Source organism: Hirundo rustica, chromosome 27 (assembly GCF_015227805.2).
Source record: "Hirundo rustica isolate bHirRus1 chromosome 27, bHirRus1.pri.v3, whole genome shotgun sequence".
Lineage (NCBI taxonomy): Eukaryota > Metazoa > Chordata > Aves > Passeriformes > Hirundinidae > Hirundo > Hirundo rustica.
The window spans coordinates 1,754,805-1,774,908 of NC_053476.1; the positions used below are offsets into that span (position 1 = coordinate 1,754,805).

The 20,104-nt window shown below is 48.3% G+C and overlaps 1 protein-coding gene across 6 annotated transcripts; it reads left to right on the top strand.

The window, feature by feature from the left end:
• Positions 1-3,831: 3,831 nt before the first annotated feature.
• On the top strand, positions 3,832-18,766 carry GOSR2 (golgi SNAP receptor complex member 2). Of its 6 annotated transcripts, none has more exons than XM_040087465.1 (6): positions 3,832-3,935; positions 5,510-5,574; positions 7,621-7,729; positions 8,978-9,110; positions 11,728-11,868; positions 15,853-18,766. In XM_040087465.1, the coding sequence occupies exons 1-6, from the start codon at positions 3,907-3,909 to the stop codon at positions 16,012-16,014; spliced, it is 639 nt and encodes a 212-aa protein (XP_039943399.1). In that variant the 5' UTR covers positions 3,832-3,906; the 3' UTR covers positions 16,015-18,766. The 6 variants fall into 6 exon arrangements, with proteins under 6 accessions (XP_039943399.1, XP_039943403.1, XP_039943402.1 ...); XM_040087468.1 differs by having other exon boundaries at positions 3,923-3,985; XM_058423688.1 differs by lacking the exon at positions 3,832-3,935 and adding an exon at positions 4,061-4,080.
• Positions 18,767-20,104: the final 1,338 nt, after the last annotated feature.

The window sequence follows — 20,104 nt, forward strand, 5'->3', positions numbered from 1 at the left end:
CCTCAGGCTGGGGGATGTTGCAGTGTTCCTCACCACTGGGTATATTTTGTTTTTATTCCTATTCCTGGCATCATTACAGAAGGGAGGGAGGGAGTGAAATCGCAGAGATGCTCCTTGAGTCCTTGTTCCCTTGGCCTGGCCTTTCCATATCCTTTTCCCTGGAATATTTATGCAGAAGGGAATGATGGTCTGAGCTTTCGTGACTCTCCTGGCCACAGATCAGTCTCACAACTGTGACAGTCGTGCAGAAACATTCTTAATTTGGGAAGATGAGCAGGAAGGTGCAATGTGTCTTTAAAAACTCCTCGCCCAGGGAGACCTGGGTCCAGCACATCACCCAAAAGCCCGAGAAATTTGATAGATGAGTCTCCAACATTCTTGTCATGTCTCCCTTTCTCGTTTTGCCCCCTTCCCCGGGCTGGAAGTGCTGAGAGGCGCGCTGTGAGGTCTGCCTTGTGTCCGGGAGCCTGTCAGAGCCGGGACACGCAGCCCATGGCCTGCAGCTGGACTCACAGGAGTCTCCATCAAGCACTCATCCAAACGTCTCTCCCGGGCGGAATGCCCTGGGGTTCGGCACTCCTTTGTTTTGAAAGCCACAGTTATTTGTATCAGCAAAGCATGCAAAGAGTGCCCCAAAATGAGAGGGAGGGGGAAGAGAAAGAGGGAAGGGGGCAGAGAGTTTCTGTACCTGATGGGATCACGCTCAGAGAAACAGGAGAGACGCATACGGGGGTCTGATATTAAAGAGAGCATCAGTGTTCCTGGAGAGAACCCCAAGTGCCCTGGCTGTGAGGGGGACCCGGGCTGGGGCAGGCAGAGCAAAGGAGACCCTGTGAGGATCCAGCTCTCCCTTGGGTGCTGCCCGGCTTCGCGAGGCAGAGGAGAGCAACGGGGAGGAGCAATGGGGTTTGAAAGCTGCTGCTGAATGCAGACGGAGTCTGCAAGATTGTGTGATAGAGAAAATCCCCCAGTTGGATTTCTGGGAGAACAGGGAATATGAAATCCTTTTTCTACAGTAGATGCTACACAGGAATGACCTGGGGACATGAGAGACAGTGATAAGTGACTCTCTCCATCCCCTTTTATCCTGTTTACAATACAGAGGCTTTCCTTGAACAAAACCCTTTTCTTCCTCTCCATGCTTCTGGCTGTTGTGTCTAAATGAGCCAATTTGCTGAAGGACTCCTCCTGGAAGAGCTTGAAGTCTAACAAGAATAGATGCTGGGTTGCAGCACGTTGTTTCTGGAAAAAATCAATTTCTTCACAAAAGAACAGAAATCTGTTCTTGTATTTCAGTGCTTGCCATTTCATCAGGGCTCCTGTGATACCTCTCACAGCCTTGGCCAGGAGGGATTCCAAGGCTCTATTTCCATTCCACTTATTTCCAGAAGTGTTTGAAAATGGGGTCTAATGGCTCAGGGAAGGGGGAGCAAAGCACGGGGAGCGAATGTGTTTGTTACTGCAGCAGTTAATGGTTTTGTTGATATGCTGTTTTTCCTTGGGCTGATGTGATTTCTGGGACTTGAGTTGCTGTTTGACATCCAGAGGATAATCTCTTGCCAGAGGCCTGGATGGCTGCGTGGCAGGGCAGGGCAGACTGAGTTTGATGCATCATCTGAGACACAAAGAGATGGACCCACAGGGACAGAATCTCTCATTAATTAAAGATGTGTTGTTGTTTTCCTCTTTTATATCTGTGTGGTGCTCAGGGACGTGTTCTCCTGTGACAAGGCTGCATTCTTCAGGTGCTCACCCTGAACTGCAAATGAGCAACAATAGAAAAAACCCAACATTTCAGACACTGTTCCGGCCTCCAGGTTTCCCAATTTGCCCAGTCTCACATCAGTGTCTGCCTTCAGCTTCCCCACCTCTGAAAATAATTTCTCACTTTTCCGCCAACATTTGTCATCCTTCAGTAGCCTGAATTTTTGCTGTACAGTTATTTTGGTTTTGCCTAAGTCAAGTGCAGGACAAGGCTGAGATTTCTGAAGGAAGTTTAGGATTTAAATCAGTGTATTTTATTCAATAGAATTAGAGTATTTTATCTGGATGGACCCAGTTTAAGACATTATTCTTGTTGATAAAGCAGGTTTCCCTTCACACCACAGGTGGGACAGGCAGCACAAACCCAGAAAGGGCAGAATCAGCCCAACATCAGGAAGAATTCAAAGCCTGAGGATCAAATATAAAATTACAACATTTAACAGAGGGAAGAAATAGTGGAGAAGGAGAGAGCTGAGTGCTTGTCTTGACCACGAGGACAGAAGCTCCAGACTTTTACTTAATTGATCTTGTGGTATAGAGGTAAATGCTTTACAGAATACAAGCCTTTCCCAGTTTTTCCCAATCAAGCTTTTATTAGCATGAAGTCACATTTGTTGACAAGAACTATTTTCCATTAAAAGACTGACAAGACAGAGTTATGGTCCTAATTTGAACTTTTTAATCAATCAGTGATTGTACCTGTGCCTCTGATGTCCTGCTGCCCTGACTAACTGGGCTATAACTCCCGACCACATTGGTTTTTTTTTTAATAATTCACCTTCTCCTTGCTTTTCCCATGAAGTAAAAGGTGACAGGAATTCAGGTGGCTCAGCAGACTCTGACCATAAAGATGTTGGGTGTTGTCCCCAGTACATACAAGGAAGAGTTGGGGCTTCAGCTGTGGTGGATTTATCTGGTCCAAACAATGAAGAGCAAACTGAAAAACAGTCTCTCATCCAGCCCCAGAGCAAAGCTCTGTGAGATAGGACAGGAACCTGCAGTTCCACCATGAATGGGTAACATCCTGCTGGAGAAAATTTAGTGTATCTCTAAGTATGGAGAAAAACCCAGGATTATTAAGAAAGCAAAACTATTTGCAGGATGGACACCCTAAACTGACCGTGATCATGTGTGAACAAACCTGTAAAGTGCAGGCAGTTCCCTGGCAATGAAACACTGAACGGGACAGTAAGGCATGGCGCAGGACAGGTGTAATGATGATGAAAGAGCAGGAAGAGCTGTTTTAGAAGGGATACCTGGATGTAGGATTCACCCTATGAGGAAGTGTCAGATCAGTATCTGCATCTCCAGCTGTGTTGGTCACCTGCACTCCTAGAGGTGACCTGGCATCTGGAATTCTCACCTGCAGAACTGCATCCAGCCCGTCCTCGGCATCACGAGGATGTGGAGCTGCTCCGAGGGCTGGAGCCCCTCTGCATGGAGCCACGGTGGGACACCTCGGGGTGTGCACCTGGAGAAGGCTCCAGGGAGAGCTCAGAGCCCCTTCCAGAGCCTAAAGGGGCCTCAGGAGAGCTGGAGAGGGACTGGGGACAAGGGATGGAGGGACAGGACACAGAGAATGGCTTCCACTGCCAGAAGTCATGGATAGATGAGACACTGGGGAGAAATTGTTCCCTGTGAAGGTGCTGAGGCTATGGCACAGGGTGCCCAGAGCAGCTGTGGCTGCCCCATGATCCCTGAGAGCATCCACGGCCAGGCTGGACAGGGCGTGGAGCAGCCTGGGACAGTGGGAGGTGTCCTTGTACACGGCAGAGCACAGTGGCATGAATCCATTCCATTCTCCCGTGCGGGGATGCAGTTCCGCGACCCTAGACAGCTCTCACAGCTGACACCCTTTTAGCTGACCGAGCCGGGACGCAGCAGCCGCTACTCCCGACGCAGCGGCCGAGGGCAGCCCGGGATGATTTGCGAGGGAAGCGCCGCCCGAGCCCGGCCCCTCACGGCCCCTCACGGCCCCGCCCCGCGCGCGCCACGCCGGGCCTGCAGCGCCCCCTGGCGGCCGCGCGGGGCTCAGGGGCGGGACCGCGGCCCGGGGGAGGCGGAAGCGGAAGCGGAAGCAGCGAGAGGCGGCGGGACCGGAAGTGTCGGGAGGCGACGTGTGCGGAGCGGAGCCGGTGCGGGATGGAGGGGCTGTACCAGCAAACCAACAAGTGCGTGAGGGACTGAGGGGTGTGTGAGGGCTGTACCAGCAAACCAGCAAGTGCGTGAGGGATTGAGGGGTGTGTGAGGGCTGTGCCAGCAAACCAACAAGTGCTGAGGGCTCGGGGGTGAGGGGCTGTGCCAGCAAACCAACAAGTGCTGAGGGCTCGGGGGTGATGGGCTGTACCCTCAAGCCAGCAGTTGTCTGAAGGATCGCGGTTGACCCGCAGACCGAGTGTGTGAGGGCCGGGCCCGGTGTGCGGGAGCCCAGGGCCGACGCCCCAGAGATGTCAGCGCCCTTTAAAATTATTTCCCCATAAACCCCCATCCCCGCGGGGAGCAGAACCCCGGGCCGCGGGTGCCACGTCAGCCCCGAGGGCTCGGCCGGCCCGGGGCACCGGGAGCGGTGATTCCCGTTTATTGATGTAGGTTTATTTAAAGCACTCTCGTTTGTAAGGGGTTTTGCAGCAGGGTTTGAGGGGTCCGGCTGCAGCAGTTTAAACCACCCCTGGAAGCGTGTGGCTTCTGGAAGATAAATCCCACATTTCACATATAATGCTGGTCTGGAGAGAGAGGAGTGGTGTGGGAATTGCAAAATAAGGCAAAAACTCTCGCGGTTTTGTTGCTAATCCACATGGAATAAGTCATGGGAAAGGGGCCAAAGGACACAATTAAGCAGATATTCTAAATTTCCATGGTAATTTGCATCTTTGTGGGGCTGTGTTACGAGAGGTGGGGTGGTGGGAGACTTTAATTGAATCTTGTATTGAATCATCATTTCTGTGTCATTGATTAATGATGCAGAGTGACCCTGTAGGGAAGAGCAGGACATCCTGCTGGAGATCTGGGAATGCAGGAACGGATCAGCAGCCGTTATGGGTGTGGGGACTGATGTTGTCCCGTCCCCATTTCAGTAGTGCCTTATTTTGTGATCATTAAATGGTTCAGGTTGGAAGGGACCTTAAAGCCCATCTTGTTCCAGAAGAATTTAACAACCATCAGTATTTCTTTTTTTCTTTTGTTTTGCTATGCCACTGCTTGTCCAGCCACAGTGGTTTTTTCTTATAATCACAAGCTTTAAATTTCACTTGATGCCGGTGAATTCATGTGTTGTTAGACAGTGAAAATCATTCCTTATTCACCTTCTCCTCTTGGGTGTTTCCCCACTGTCATCTCCAAGCTGAACAACTGTTTCTTGTAGAAAAGCTGTTCTGCGCTTTTTGTAATTTTCACCGTTGTTTTTGTTTTAAAATAAAGTTATTTTGTAGCTGCAAGCCCACCTGCGGGAAAAACTTTATTTATTATGCAAAGTAACTAATTACCAAAAAAATTTGTAACATTCACCTAGATTTCTGTTTTAAAATAAAGTTGCTTTGTAGGTGCGAGTACTGGAGGTGAGAGCCCAGAGTTGCTTCCTGCTGAGGGCCTGGGTTGGTGGTCAGGAGTGGGCTGTCTGCTCTGACGCTGTGTTGCTGATTCCTGTGCTGTTCTAAAAAGTGCATTTCAGTGAAAAGTGAGGTGCTGAGCAATGATTTCATGGCTGTTAGCTGACTGCTCTGTTCATTTTCTCGTTCTCTCCTGACAGGCAGGTCCACGAGGTGCAGTCTTACATGGGGCGCCTGGAGACTTCAGACAAAGAGTCAGTGCACTGTAAGTAATGAGTGGGGGAGAGAGGTTGAGTTAGGTTGCATCTTTAACCTTGTACACCTTCTCGTGACATTTACAGTCGTTATTGGAACAAATTTAGCTCCTGAGTCATTGTGATCAGCTGCTGAGACACATCAATTCAGAATGCATTGAAATTGTGTTGCTGGTTAACTTCAATAAGGTGATGTTTTGTATGAGGACAGCAGAAAAGACAGGACAAGAATTTGCTTCATCTTCCTGTTACAAGCCTTTAACTGACAGAGAGTGCTGGCTGTGGATGTTTCTTTAAAGTCCTGGTAGAATGCCAGATTTCTGGTGCTGTCAGCTTCTGGAACTCATGGTCAGGGTGTCTGTGCAGGCCTTGAGGACAAACAGATCAAACCCCCCACACTGATGCACTCATGGAGGGTTTTGAACACCTTGAATTAATGAACACCGTGGTGTGGACAGAACTGCAGGTTGAGAGCATCTCTGGGCTGGTTTGTTAGAAGCTCAGAAAGCTGAGAGCTGTGACTGTGCCTGCCCTGCTGTGTTGTTATTCCCTCAGCATCCACCAACTGGCAGCTTTCCCCTAAAGATGCTCAGTGCAGTTTCTGGGGAAGATGCTGTGATTTTGTGTGCAGGAACTTAAGCAGGATGCATCTGACATTCCTGCTGCATCAGAGTCAGAACCTGTAATTCCACCTGCTTATGGGAAGTGTGTAGAACCATTAGGTCTGAAATTGCCTCAGTAAATTTGGACTATAACCCCGTGCTCATAAATGACTGTCATAATAAGATGCTCTGATATGTGTGGCAGGACTTTTTACCTCAGTGCAGAATTGGCATATGTATTTTGAACCTGTGTTTGAACTTTTAATTCCTGCATGAGTCACTAATAATGGGTTTCATGAGGAACTTCAGAGGTGAAAGGACACTGCATTGACTGGATGCATTTCTGCACATGTCCACTGACTTCTCTTACCTTAAACACATTTGTGAAGCATGACTGGGTTCTGGGAAGGGCTGGGATAAATTTCCTATCAAAAATAGCAACTTACTAATTCTGGTTGTGGTTTTTTTGTGGTGGTTTTGCTACTCCTTCTACAATGCCAGACTTCTCAGACTGCTGCTCACTGGGGGTGATTTTGAAAGCCCTGAAAATTAGCATAATTTGCCATTTTGCTTCTATTTCTTGTGATAATTTCAAGAGATAGGGTTGCGTAGTGTATGTAGTTTACCATTGGTTCATCAGTTTACATAGTAAATAAATGAATAAACACATGTATATATTTCTCTCTCTATTAAGATACTAGTGCGTACTTCAGAATTTATGGAAAACAGGATTATCCATGGTTGAAGAGCGGGAATAGGGGCAAGGAAATCAAACTCGCAGTTTGCCTTTCCCAGCTTTGAGCCAATAGTCCCTTCTTGCTCAGAAAAACTTGCAGCGGTGTAGTTTGGTCTGACAGAAGTTGCTGTAGCTGTCTGTCAGCTCTCCTGTGTTGAGTTCAGCTGCAGTAAATGATGGAGAGATGGATTAGGACAATCTCATTGTCTCTGGATGTGAGTCAGCTGCTCTTTGGCAGTGTGAGATCCAGGGGCAAAGATGAGGTTTGTGTGCTCTTTGCTTCTCTGGGTGCTGCTCAGTGTGATTTTCTGGGAAGTCCTGATACGTGGAGTAGTTGGCAGGTGGTTGATGATGCTTCTCTGTGTTCTGGTGACAGCAAATCCTGCTGAGGGAGCAGGAAGGGGCTGTAGGGCAGAATGTGGGGACTTGAAATCCTAATTCATGGAGCTGATGGGGAAGGAGGCTCAGATGTCTGGAATGAGCAGGGGCTTTTCTAGCTGCCTTCTCAGAGGAGGAGGGAAAGGTGAGAGTATCAAATTACTGAGCTAAAGAAGTGACATTTCATTATATTTATAGTTCTCAGCTACCTGATTATTTTCATCCAGTAAAGATATGCATCTGTCAGGTTTTACATACTGCTTTGAATGTTTTTGAGCATTTGCCTCCATCAGATTGCAGTTGCCTAATTCAAGTCAAATCCTGTTTTTATTTCCTTGCAGTGGTAGAAAATGAGATTCAGGCAAGAATAGACAACATATTCAGCAACTTGGAACGTCTGGAAATCCTGTCCAGCAAAGAACCTCCCAACAAGAGGCAGAATGCCAAACTGTGAGTTCACTGCTTTGCTGTGATTGTGCAGGGTAGTCTTTATAATTATTTTAATTAAATTTATTGAAGCCCTTTGCTTTTTGATTTGTGTGAAATCTTTATGCTTTGCATAACTGATCTCTGTGCTCTGCAGTAACAAAATTGAGGCACAGGGGCAAAATCACTTCCCTGCATTTAACCCCGGGATCAAGAGGCCTCAAAGGTCATCAAGTCCAGCCTGGTGATGCAGCTGGAATCATGGCTCTGTTCTCAGATGAGCAGAACATGCACTTGGGTGCTCGCTCTGTCACTTGTTTTTAATGGCATTTGTGGAGGTAGAGAGTAAAATTCCTTCATTTCCTCTGGGCCATTTTCCAAGCTGTTGGTGGCTGAAGTAAAGTGGTTTCTAAAGTGAGCGATAGTTTGGGCAGGAGGTTGGACCACAGACATCAGGACTTGCTGTTCTTAATTAATTCTGTGACTCAGTTATTAATGTTTAGTCCAAAAAGCCCTTGTAGATAGTAGGGGTGGATTCCATGACACCTGTATTAAAGAAAGAGGTCAGTATCTGAAATAATCATTGATTTCTTTGTAGAACCCTGGGATGGTTCGGGTTGGAAGGGGCCTTGAAGATCAGTTCCAACCCCTGCCATGGGCAGGGACACCTTCCACTAGACCAGGATAATCTGGTGATCAAACATCTAATTTTATCAATCATTTAACCAGAGCCAGTGGAGTTCTGGACATGGTTTGTTTCAGCCCACTGGAGATGTCTGGGATGTTGCCTGTATCACCCACTGACTTTTGAGCTTTTGGTAAAACCTCAAACTTCAGAACATGATGCTAATTAAAGAAACTGGAAAGCATCATCTTTTATGTGAAGGGAGGGGTCATAAAATAGAACCGGTACAAATCCTACCATCTTCCCAAATCTGTGTTAAATGAGGAATGGATACAGTTACATAACACCTGAAGAGACAATCCATGGGATAGGATGTCCAAGACAGCTCAGGTGTTCTGCTTCACATCCTATCATTAGCCTGGAGCCTAAAAAAATGATTAAAATGAATAATCACCTATGAAATAATCACCAGTGGAGTAGAAAAATGAGACAGGGAAGATGGAGGTGTGGAATTTCAGCCTAGCATTGCATGTCCTGCCTTGAGAAGCAGAACCCGTCGTTCCTTGTTATTCATTGCTGTTACTTCATGATGCTCCTTTGCTCATCAAGGAAAAGCAGAGTGTTTTTGTGTTGCTGGTCCTTTGCAGGCGAGTGGACCAGCTGAAGTACGATGTGCAGCACCTGCAGACAGCCCTGAGGAACTTCCAGCACCGCCGGTACCTGCGGGAGCAGCAGGAGCGGCAGCGCGAGGAGCTGCTGGCCCGCACCTTCACCACCAACGTAAATATCCCTGCTGGGGCTCTCTGTGCTCCAGCAGCTCAAATCCAGCAGGGGGGAGTCAGGCAGCATGTAAACAGGATTGTTGGGAGCTGCTGTATGTGTGAGTAAAGGTGGAGAGGAATCAGAGTATGTAGGGGAAAGTTCAGCTCTGCTGAGGAAAAGCTGGGCTCCAGAAGCTGCTGCTCCTGTTTTACCCAGTGCTGTTCCACCTGGATTTACATAGCAGATGTAAAAAGGTCAGTGAGGTAGGTACCAAAGTGTGTATTTCACTTGGATTCGTGTCAAACGTCTGCCAAACCCTGAGATCTGTGAAAAGCCTGACTTGTACACACCCCACAGGCAGCAGGCGTCAGCAAACTTCAGTGTAGCCAAGCACAGATCACACAGCTGGGACAAAGCCTTTGCTTTTTGCCTAGAAATGAGTCAAACATTTGTGATAACATCAACGTGTGTTCCACCTGTTCTTGTCAGTTCCTCCATTGGGAAGTCTCCCCAGTGCAAATTCCTGAAGGAATTTTGCTCTGAATAATGTAGGCTTGCTTTCAGGTTTCACTTATTAGCAGCTGAAAAGTTAGTTTTGTTTTTGTTAGGTTTGGGGTGGTTTTTTTTGTGGTTTTGGTTTTGTTTCTTCAATACTGTTTTTAAATTTTGGTTTGATTTCCCTCTTTATTTTCCTTCTTTGTTAAAGGCATCTCACCTAACATTCATTATCTGTGTTGTCAGTCATTGTCAGGGCAAGAAAGAAAGAAAGTGAGCAATCCTAATTAACTGAGATTAGGGCAGTTCAATGCATTTCTCAAAGCCTGCCATAAAGATAATCTCTGGTATTTTCTTGACTATTTCAAAATTATAAACAAGGCTCAAAAGAAACACTGCAATTTGTTGTTTTTAAACACTGTGGTGTTTCCTGCAAGTAGGGACAAGTTTTCCTGCAGGAAAATTTGCTGTTCAGAAACAAAAAGTGTGAGTGGAACAGTTTTAAAGAGCAGTAGCAGGCTTACAGATGCAAAACATAGAGCAAATGGGTTATTTTCTCCTTCAGATTTTGAAAGGTGTTGTAGATTAAGAAAAAAATACACAATTACTTTGTATTTCTTTTTAGCTCGCTACAAAAAAGTGGGTTTAAAATGAACCTTTAATAGGAAAATGATTTCTTTATCAGTTATCAGTTTCTCTTGGTTACAGTTTCCCACAGTTCCCATTCATATACTCCCCTGTTCTTTCAGAGATGTCAGCTGAGTGTGTGAGTAAATCACTGGAACATCCAGAACAGCTTTTGGAAGCTGTAGCAGTGTTCTGAACAGTTTGCTTAATTCAGAGTTAAAAATGGTCTTTATCTTTAAAGCATTTCCTTGTACCTGGAGAAAACCACAAGCAGCAAAACAGAGCTCTGATCTACTTCTCTATTTGCACTGCTGCCTTACAGTGGATTAAAAAAAACAAACCCTTGTACAGAAATGGAATCTGCTGTTTTGAAAGTTGTTAAATATCTGGAATAAGAGCCATTCACATGGAAATCTAAGTGCTTCTGCTCAGACACTTGTGCGAGCCTTGGTGCTGCATTCACAGGGGCCCAGGTTTGTGTGTTCTGTCACAGCCCCTTCATCCAGGGCCCCTGAGAGCTCTGTCCTTGATTCTTCCTTCTGCCCAGGCAGGGCAGCACCAGACCTTGGATCCCACATGGCATTTTCAGGTTAACATTTGAGTGTTTTACCAAAGAGTCTGTTCGGAGCACATTCTGCTGGGCACAGGGAGTGCTGTTCATTCACATCACTGTGAATTCTGCCTTTGGGTGGTTCTTGTTCTGAGTACCTGGAGCAGGTGATCAGCGTTCCCAACACTCCCCTAAACCTGGTGGGAGTAGTCAGCCATTTCCTTGCCCCTCTGGCTGGAGTGGTGGTCACAGAACAGCGTCCTGGAGGCCTTCGGGGTGATCCCATCCCTTCCCTCCTGTGCAGTCCACATTAGAGTTTTACCCTGTTATTTCTGTTTCAAGATTCCCAGTTCCTAGTTGAGCGAATGCATCTTTTCTGGAAAAACATGAAAAATACTAGAGATTTTTTAGTAGGGCCCTGGGTGATGAGTAAGCCAGAGCTCAGGGAAGCAGGCCCATGTCTGTTTGCCTCCACTGCCAGAAATTTGCACTATTTTGTAAATGTTTAGAATGTCATCTCCAAACATTTTTTCAGGCCTTTTGTTGCTCAGAAATGTGGTGTGAAATCTGCCACAAATCTTTCACTTGCAGTGATCAATGACTAAGCACCTTCTTGATGTTTAACACCTGTGATGTTTAACGTGTGAAACATCTTCTGTTAGCTTTGATGTTCTCTCCTCCAGTATCCGTTCCTACTGAGATTATAAAAACCTCTCTGCTTTGCTCTTTTCATCCTTGAGATCTCATTGCAGTTGAGCAGCTGCTCAGCTTTGCCTTTTGGCTTCTTCCCTGTCTTCTCTAAATTACTTTTCTCACTCAAATATCAATGTTGTATTTAAAATCATTAGGGAAAAAAAAATGTAAGCCCAGTCCTCCCAGTGCTGTTGGGTTTTTTGGCCGTGTGTGCTGGTGCATGTTGTGTTTCTGAGTGAGCAGGTAACCGAGTCCCTGCTTTCCCCACAGGACTCTGACACCACCATCCCGATCGACGAAACCTTGCAGTTTAATGAATCCCTGCAGAGTGCCCACCGAGGCATGGATGAGCTTATTGGCAGTGGCACCAACATCCTGCAGGGGCTGAGGGACCAGAGAGTCACATTAAAGGTGGGGGCTTCATTTTTTACCAGAAAGACCCCACGTTTTTCTTTGTTCGCGCTGATCAGGCTAAGTAAAATCGATATATGTGTTGTTTCAGTACATTGCTCCGAGCTGAGGATGCTGGAAAGGCCCAAGCTTCATTTAAACAACTTGAAATCTTTACATTTTACCATCCTGTTAGTAATACCTTTAAGATCTCTTAGGGCTGGCTGGCCTTCACCTGGGGGGCAGCATCTGGAGCGCTGAATGTTCTGTTTGTTTTTCTTTGGTTGGCTGTTCTTTTGTTCAGGTTCAATAACTGGCTGGCAGGGAGGCGTTGGTTCACATGAGCATCACTCAGAGCAGCCACAAAGCTGGTGTAGAGCACTTGTGATTAAGATTAGTAATAAGATAATGCATCTTATTACGAATGTAATTACTGAGTGTTGGTTCAGATGAGCATCGCTCAGAGCAGCCACAAAGCTGGTGTAGAGCACTTGTGATTAAGATTAGTAATAAAGATAACGCACCTCAACAGTCCCTCCTTCCCTGCTGATAACAGCTGCATTTCTGCACATCTCTTCATAGCAAGTATTTGTCTTCTATTTTACAGACTGCTCAAAGTGATGGTCAATTCTGAGTGAAAAGCTCGAGGATACAAAAAACTTTTTAATAAGAAGTGTGTGGGGAGAAACTGGACTTGTGAAAAATGGAGGGAAATGCCTGTTTGTTGTATTCATCTTCTGATGGGCATAACTGCTGTTCTGAGTTTTGTGACACTGCTTTGTTCTGGGATGTATTTGCCAGATTTAGGCATTTTTAATGACACAAATCCCAGATTGGTCAGGTCTGTCACACCTGCAGCTCCGTGGTGTGGCAGGCAGTACAGGCCTGGTCTGCACTCCAGCTGGCACTAGGGGAGCAGAGCTGGGTGTGCACGGGCACTTTGCTGTGCTGACCCCAGGGTTCCAGGCTGCCTGGTGTTCCCTGAGCCCTGCACAGGGTCCAAAGCAGGGCTGCAGCTCCTTCTCTGCTCCCTAGTCTGGTGACCAGGCCCCGCACACACAGATCTCACGTGGAGACATTAAAGCAGAGTTTGAAGCTGAGTTCTTTCCAAGATGAGGTTTAGCTGCTGGTTCAGGTCACTTGTTCACTGACCTGGTGAGTATGGATTTGTTTTAAGACAAGGTCCATTACTAGAATAACCTTGAGGAAAACTCAGTGGGTGGTTCAGTGTTCATTGCAGAGGAATGGTGTTGCTGAGCACTCTGGCCACAGGAGTGGGGAGAGGAAGGAGTTCTGCTTCCAGCTCATGAGGAGAAGGCTGGAAGGACTCATTACTAGTGCTGGGAAAAGATTGGGATTGTGACTGCTTTTTGGGAAGAGCACCTTCCTTAAAGTTCCTGCATCCCTGAGAGGATTGTAGACATTTGTCCACTCTGTTGAGCACTGGGTTGTTTTAGTGGCTGATCACATTGGCCTGGAGCATCCAACCATCAGGGTCCTGTGTGCAGCACAGGGAATTGGAGTTGATTCTCCAAGCTGGGATATCACTGATCCAAGGTAATCTCTCATGAGGGAGTGGATGAAGCACGTGGATTCTGGAGGGTTCCTGAGAAGAAGGTGCATCCCACCACAGGAGAGCTCACCAGTGCCATCGAGGAGCCCCGGCAGGACCTGGTGCCCTGCAGGGATCAGGGAATGCTGTTTCTTGTAGTAGCACCAGTGCTGGGTGGCTGCTTTTGCTGCTGGCAGTGACTCTCTGGTTCCTGTTGGGTCTCCTGGCTCCCCTCCAGCCTTTGCCAGGCACGTGAGCTCCGGGCCAGCCCTGCAGAGGGAATTGCTGGGTGTCTGTCCATGGCTGCTGGTACGCACACTCTGTGCTTTTGGGGCCATCATGTTCCTGGGTGTTCGGGGAGATGCTGCTCCTCCCTTGCAGGTGAGGAGACAAATCAGTTTTTCTTACACCAACACAGACTTTGCTGCCTGAGAACATCTGGTAGAAGCAGCTGGTGTAGAGGTGGCTTACAAAGAGCAGTGGGTTAATGTGGAATCATGGAACATCCCATGTGGAAGGGCCTTCCAAGGATCAGCCAGTCCCACCTCTGTCCCTGCACAGACCCCCCAACAATCCCACCCTGTGCATCTCCTGGAGCTCTGGCAGCCTCGAGCCTGGGCACTGCCCAGCCCCCAGGGAAGATTCTTTTCCTGCTATCCAACCTAACCCTCCCCTGACTCAGCTCCAGCCATTCCCTGGCTCCTGTCACTGGAGCTGCCCCTCAGGAGGAGCTGCAGCCCCTGGGGAGGTCTGACCTCAGTCCCCTCTGCTCCAGCTGAACAACTGACTTCAGCTGCTCCTCTTTCCAGGCTTTTCCTCCAGACCCTTCCCCACCCTCGTGTCCCTCCTTTGGACACTCATAGCTCTATTCTCTGTAACTTTGTGTATATTGGGTATATATAGGCAGGTATGGAATGAGTATTCCGAGACTGTCACTTTAACTGATCCAGTTGTACAATTCCACTGTTCCATGACTGCAAGAATTAAGTGCTTTCCCTTTCTGTTGTTTGCTTTCATTTTAAAGCTTCACATTTGGTTTCTGTTCTCCCAGCAAGGTTTGGTTTTGTTCTGAAGCACTGTGAAAGGATTCTGCAGAGACAGGAAGGTGCTGAGCCTGAGAGCAGGCTGCAGGGGGTTAACAGGAGGTGTGGGAACTGGAGAAAACGGGTTACATGGGACATTACAGACACACAACTGGACTTCAGCAAAGGGCCTGAACCTGCTTGAACACAAGACACTGATGATGTAGTTTGGCATTGCAAATCTGTGTTTTATGGACCAAGAAACTTCTGCGTGTGGGTCTAATATAGTCGGTCTAAATTCTGTCCTTGGGAGAGCCTTCCTGATCTTGAGTCAGGTTTGTACTCAGAACAATTCCCAATTTTCACTCTTTTGAGACCAAAAATATTGTGGACTGAAGAAGAGAGGCTGAAGTTTTTTGTTTCAAAGACAAACCATGGAATTCAGCACTGTGATGGGTGTCTGTGCTGTTGACCTAGCTCAGAGATGAAGGAGCATTAGAGCATTAGAGGTGGGGTGTTCTGTCAGGGACAGTCCAGATGTCACCGTGAGGGACTGTCCATCGTCCCTGGTGTGGCAGGGCCCCTCCTGGTGCACACATGGGTGTGAGGAGCATCCTGGCCAGTGTCTGGCTGTGGTTCAGTGCTCTGCCTGCCCACAGGTGGGTCACTGTGCCCAGCTTTCCTGAAGAGTCCTTCTCAACTCCTGTGCCATCGGGACTCTGCAGCCCTGAGTCCTCTCCCCTCTCCTCACACAGGGCAGTATCCCACCCTGGCCTCTGCCTGGAGCACATCTCTGTGCCCGTATTTCATATTGTTTCTTCCAACCACTGCCCTGAAATAAAGCAGGAGGATTCCAGTTGTGTCCCAGCTGCTGCTGTAATGGTGGGATCCATATTCCCAATAATACCAGGTGTCCTGCCTGCAGCACCCTTTGCTTTTCCGTGGAAGGATTGCAGGAAATGCCATTCATTACACATTTATCTGCATTTTTTCTGCTATTATTTTGCAAGTGTCTGGACCTTCTCAGTCTCTGTAGGTATGAACTGTGCTTCAGCAAGGGGAGCTCTGCACAAAACTGTGGCTGGTCAGAGCTCTTTTTAGACTGTGACTGGAACAGAGCCAGGAGAACTCTTTCTCCTCCTAAGGAGTACGTTTTTCTGAGACACTTTTTATCTTGTCTCTGTCCAGACAGATTGTTTTGTGTCTTTAACCACGTTCCTGTTCATGTGTGTGAATTAATTAGTCCAGGCATCCAGCTGTTTCCAGGGTCCTGTGGCCACCTCCTGTGGAATGGTAGGGATGGTTGGCTGAGAGAAATTCCATGGATTAGAATCCATCACTCACCACCCATGATGAAATACTCTTGGACTGTGGGATAAGAAGGCTCAGAGCATGAGGGTGATTGTGTCTTTGCTGTGTTGTTGTCCTCAGGGCACTCACAAGAAGATCCTGGACGTTGCCAACATGCTGGGCCTGTCCAACACAGTGATGCGGCTGATCGAGAAACGCGCCTTCCAGGACAAGTTCCTCATGCTGGGAGGGATGGCCGTGACCTGCCTCATCATGTTCCTCATCGTGCAGTACCTGACATGAGCTGCTGACCTGCTGCAAGAGGACTGGCTGTCTCCAGGACTGACCTTCCTCTGGCTGCTGCTATGGATGAGCCCTTCCCGTGGACTTCAGAGTTTACAAATCCCGCTCAGACAGTGTCCCGTGGAAAGCACGTCGGGAAACAGACGTGTCTGGGGACGCCGTGCTTGAGAATGGCCCTGTGAAAATAACCCCTGGCCTTTACTGCTCTCCCCTCAAGCCTGCAGGTTTAATGGCCTGGTTAATAGGAAGCAGAAGTGAACCTTGTCCCTTTGGGCACACGGGGATGGGAGGATGCAAAGGCACAGCCTAGGATGCAGCGAGTCTTTCTTGAGCTGGCCAGCACTGACCTGACCCTTGCATTTTGCAGTGCACAGAGAATTCACGGTGTTCACGGGCCTGAGTTCAGCCTGTGGTGTGCAAAAAGAGCTGTCCAGTGAAGGGCTCTCATCTGCGGTTCCATTTGTGTGGTGGAGGAGGAGGATGTGTGGGGAAGTGTCTTAGAACACGGTTATAACCTCAGTTAACTTCACACACAGTATTAACCAGCACAGATCTCTGTTTTGGGCTGAAATGCTGCTCTGCTCATCTGAGGGATGTTCTGGTACCTCTCTGTGCCCTGCTGCTTCCCAGGGGATGCTGAGTGCCACGCTCCCTCCTGCTTCCACTGAGATGCACATCAGGTCTGTGGCATCTCCCTAGGCCTCCTGCCAAATCCAGAAATGACATTTCTAATGCTGGAGCACGGAGGTGTGGGGAGCTGTGTTCATTTCCTGAGGTGCTGGTTGGGTTTGGGCCTCTGGAGCTGGAACTTCTGAGTGGATGGAGCAGGTGAGTCGCCCTGTAATCCCTGGAGGGGTGGGGTTGTTCACAGAGCTGGAGCAGGTTCTTCACCCCAGAGGAATGGTGGGATCAGCACAACAGGCCTGGCACTGAAAATCAGCTTGGTCAGGAGAGTTTCCTCAAGTTTGTGCCTTGGGATGGTGACGTCCCCATCCTTGGGGGGGACATTCCCTGTGGTCCCCTGTGCACCTGTGGAGTCCTGTGAAGGACACTCAGATGTGTCACCTCCCAGGGTGGTGCTGCCTCACACTCGTCTCCTTGGGGTCGTTCCCTGTCCCAGTGAAACATTTCCAATGTGAGATCCTTGTCTCAGTCTGGCACTGCTTCCCCTGCAGCCTGGGGGTGTCTGATAGAGCGGCTATCCTGGGATTTTGGGCATCATCCATTTCAATCACCCTACAAATCCATTCCCATCCCCACTTGTGGCAAGTCTGGAGCACTCCCTGATGTCTGACAGTGGCACAGATGTCTCAGACCCAGATGATGTGGCCTCGTGCTGGCAATTCCTTCCCTGTTTCCTGTCTGGAATGGTTGTGGGTCTCTAGATTAGCAACTCATCACAAGTTCTACATTCTGTCCTCACTGGACTGAGCTTTGCTTTCATTACATGCCCTGTTGCAAACTGGGAGAAAGGGGTTTAATAACTGAAAAAATTGTGGAAGGAATTTTAGGGAATGTGGGCCATGAGACAGGGCTGTGCTGGTGAGCAGAGCTGGCGTGGGGCCCAGCCAGACACCCAGAGTGACCAGTGGCCCCTGTTCATGGGCTTCCCCATGTGTTTGATACTTCTGAAGTGTTTCCTGCTCTCAGAGTTCCCCATTTGTCCAGGTTTTCCAAGGAAATACTGTAGCAGAGGAAGCGTGGAACTGCGTGGTTTCCATTTGAGCCCAAGGGAGTAAGGAATTAAAAGGAAAATAGGGAAGCTGCTGTGATGGAGCATCTGTCGCTGTGTAATAGAAATCAAAAATCCAAATTTGCCTGAAATTTATTTTGGATATGAAATCTGATGGATTCGGCCCTTGAGAGGGCAGCTGTGCACTTGTAAGGGGTCCCTGGCAAATCTCAGTTCCGACGAACTGATCAAATTCCACTGGATTTTACAGTGTTGGGGTTTAGGGTTTAGGGCTGTCATTGTTTGAAGTTTCTGTAGTTGCGACCTGGTGTGGGAGGGTTTGTCTTACACCAAGGTGAGACTCTGGCCAATCTCCTTCCTTTTGGGCTGTGGTAAGAGCCATAAGATACTTGGAACTGGATTTTTTTCTCTTTCTGAGCCTTGCTTGGCATTTTAATAGATGTCTTCCTGTTGATTTATTTTCCCTTCTGGAGTCTCCTTGTCCCTGCACAGGCTGATTTCCCCTTGGTGAGCCAAGTGTCCTTGCTACCCGTGGCACCCAAAGGTGGCACATGGGGCTTGAAGGAACCACCTGGGGAACTGGATTTGGGGCCGTGTGACATCACACACATTTGAAGCTCCTGTAAAGTCCAAAGAGATTTCTGAGGGCACCTCAGGTGGTTTGTGTGAAACCCAAAACCCTCCATTGCAGTGGGACATGGCAGGGACACGGGTGGTTCCTCCAAGCCCCGCATCCCCCCTTTGGATGCAGTGGGAAATGATCTGGATTGCCCTGGTGGGATTGTGGTTCCTGCCAAAGGAAATGGGCTGGAGCTGCAGCCCTGGAGGCTTTGCTGCTGTAGCTTGGGTTTTTCCTTCCTCACCGAACACCTCACTTCTGCTTCCAAACTGCAGCACGAGTTCCAGCTCTGGGGTGAGCTGCTCTCTCAGGAGGGGACTCTGTGGGAATTCCCTTGCCTCTGGAATAAAACTTTTTATCAGTATTTTATACGTAAAGGAGCAAGGGTGGGATGTGATTCATGTGATGTTCTGTGAATAAAGATTTTTTTTCAACCAAAATTATGTATTTTTTATTTATTTATTTTTTTACCTTAGCCGACATTTTGGGGCCAAAATAAACAAGCAAGGACCAGTTCCAGGATTGATCCTGGTTCAGTGTGGCTGGAGGAGGGGGGTGTGCAGGGGAGGGGGCCAGGGGGGTGCTGTGGGGGGCTCCCTTTTGGGTCACAGTAGGAAATGGGTCCCACTGCACTGGGGTTGGAAGGAGCAGGAGGCTGTGCTGGGCCTCACTGCTCAGACCGGTGGGATGTGCCAGGCTGGGACAGCCCCTGAGCTGGTGGTGAAAGGGAGCTGGAAGTGGGTGGGTGCTGGAACAGGAGTGGGGGCAGCTGGGGGCACATCCAGCCCCTTGCTGTGCTCTGCTCACTCCCCTGAGAGGGGCCGGACCTCCCTCTCCCTCTCCCTGCCAGCGACGCGGGTGAGGGGGCTCTAATTAAGAGAAGTGGAGGAAGAGCTTGGAGGGCAAAATGTGGCTGTTGATAAGGAGATTGTGGATTTAAAATGTGAGATCAAGGGGTTGGATTATCTTCCTTTTGCTCTGCTGTTTTGAAGTAATTCCAGTCCCCACAGCTACAAAACATCTATTAAATCAGAAAATACCCAGCAGGTTGTCAGTGCTGTGTGTATGAACTTGATGCAGAGGTGGGACCAGGCCGTGGCAGTGCTGGGAAGAGGCTGCACCAGGTCCTGTCCAGGGTGGGCCCCTGAGGGGCTTTGATACCGTGAGCAGCAGCTGGAAATGAGGCTGATGCTTTTGGAGCGTGTTTGAGTGTGACTGAGCATGCAGAAGAAACCCAGGAAAGGTTTTGTGTCCTGCTTTCACCTGGGATCGAGTTAATTTTCTCCCCAGCAGCTGTTCCCTGGGCTGTGTTTGGGATTCAGTGTGGGAATAATGTTGATAACACACCCAGGATTTGTGTTTACTCTAAATCAAGGACTTTTCAGTTTCCCAAGCCCTGCCAGTGAGCAGAGGCTCAAGAAGCTGGGAGGGAGCAGGGCTGGGACAGGTGACCTGAACTGGCCAAAGGGATATTCCACACCACAGAGAGTCATTCCAAGTATATAAACTGGGAATGACAGGCTGGGAGGGTGGTGAACAACTGTACTGGCCAGCACTTGTCTGTCTTGTCCCTTGTTATTTTTTTATTATTAATTATATCTTTGTTTCAATTATTAAATTGTTCTTATCTCAACCGGTGAATTTTACTTTTTCCCCCCGATTCCCTCATCTCCCTGTGTGGGGGGCAGTGAGCTGTGATGTTTCATTGCTGGCTGGGGTTAAATCTGAGAGGGAAATGTTTTTAAACAGAGGCTAAACCAGCCAGGATTTGAGCTCAT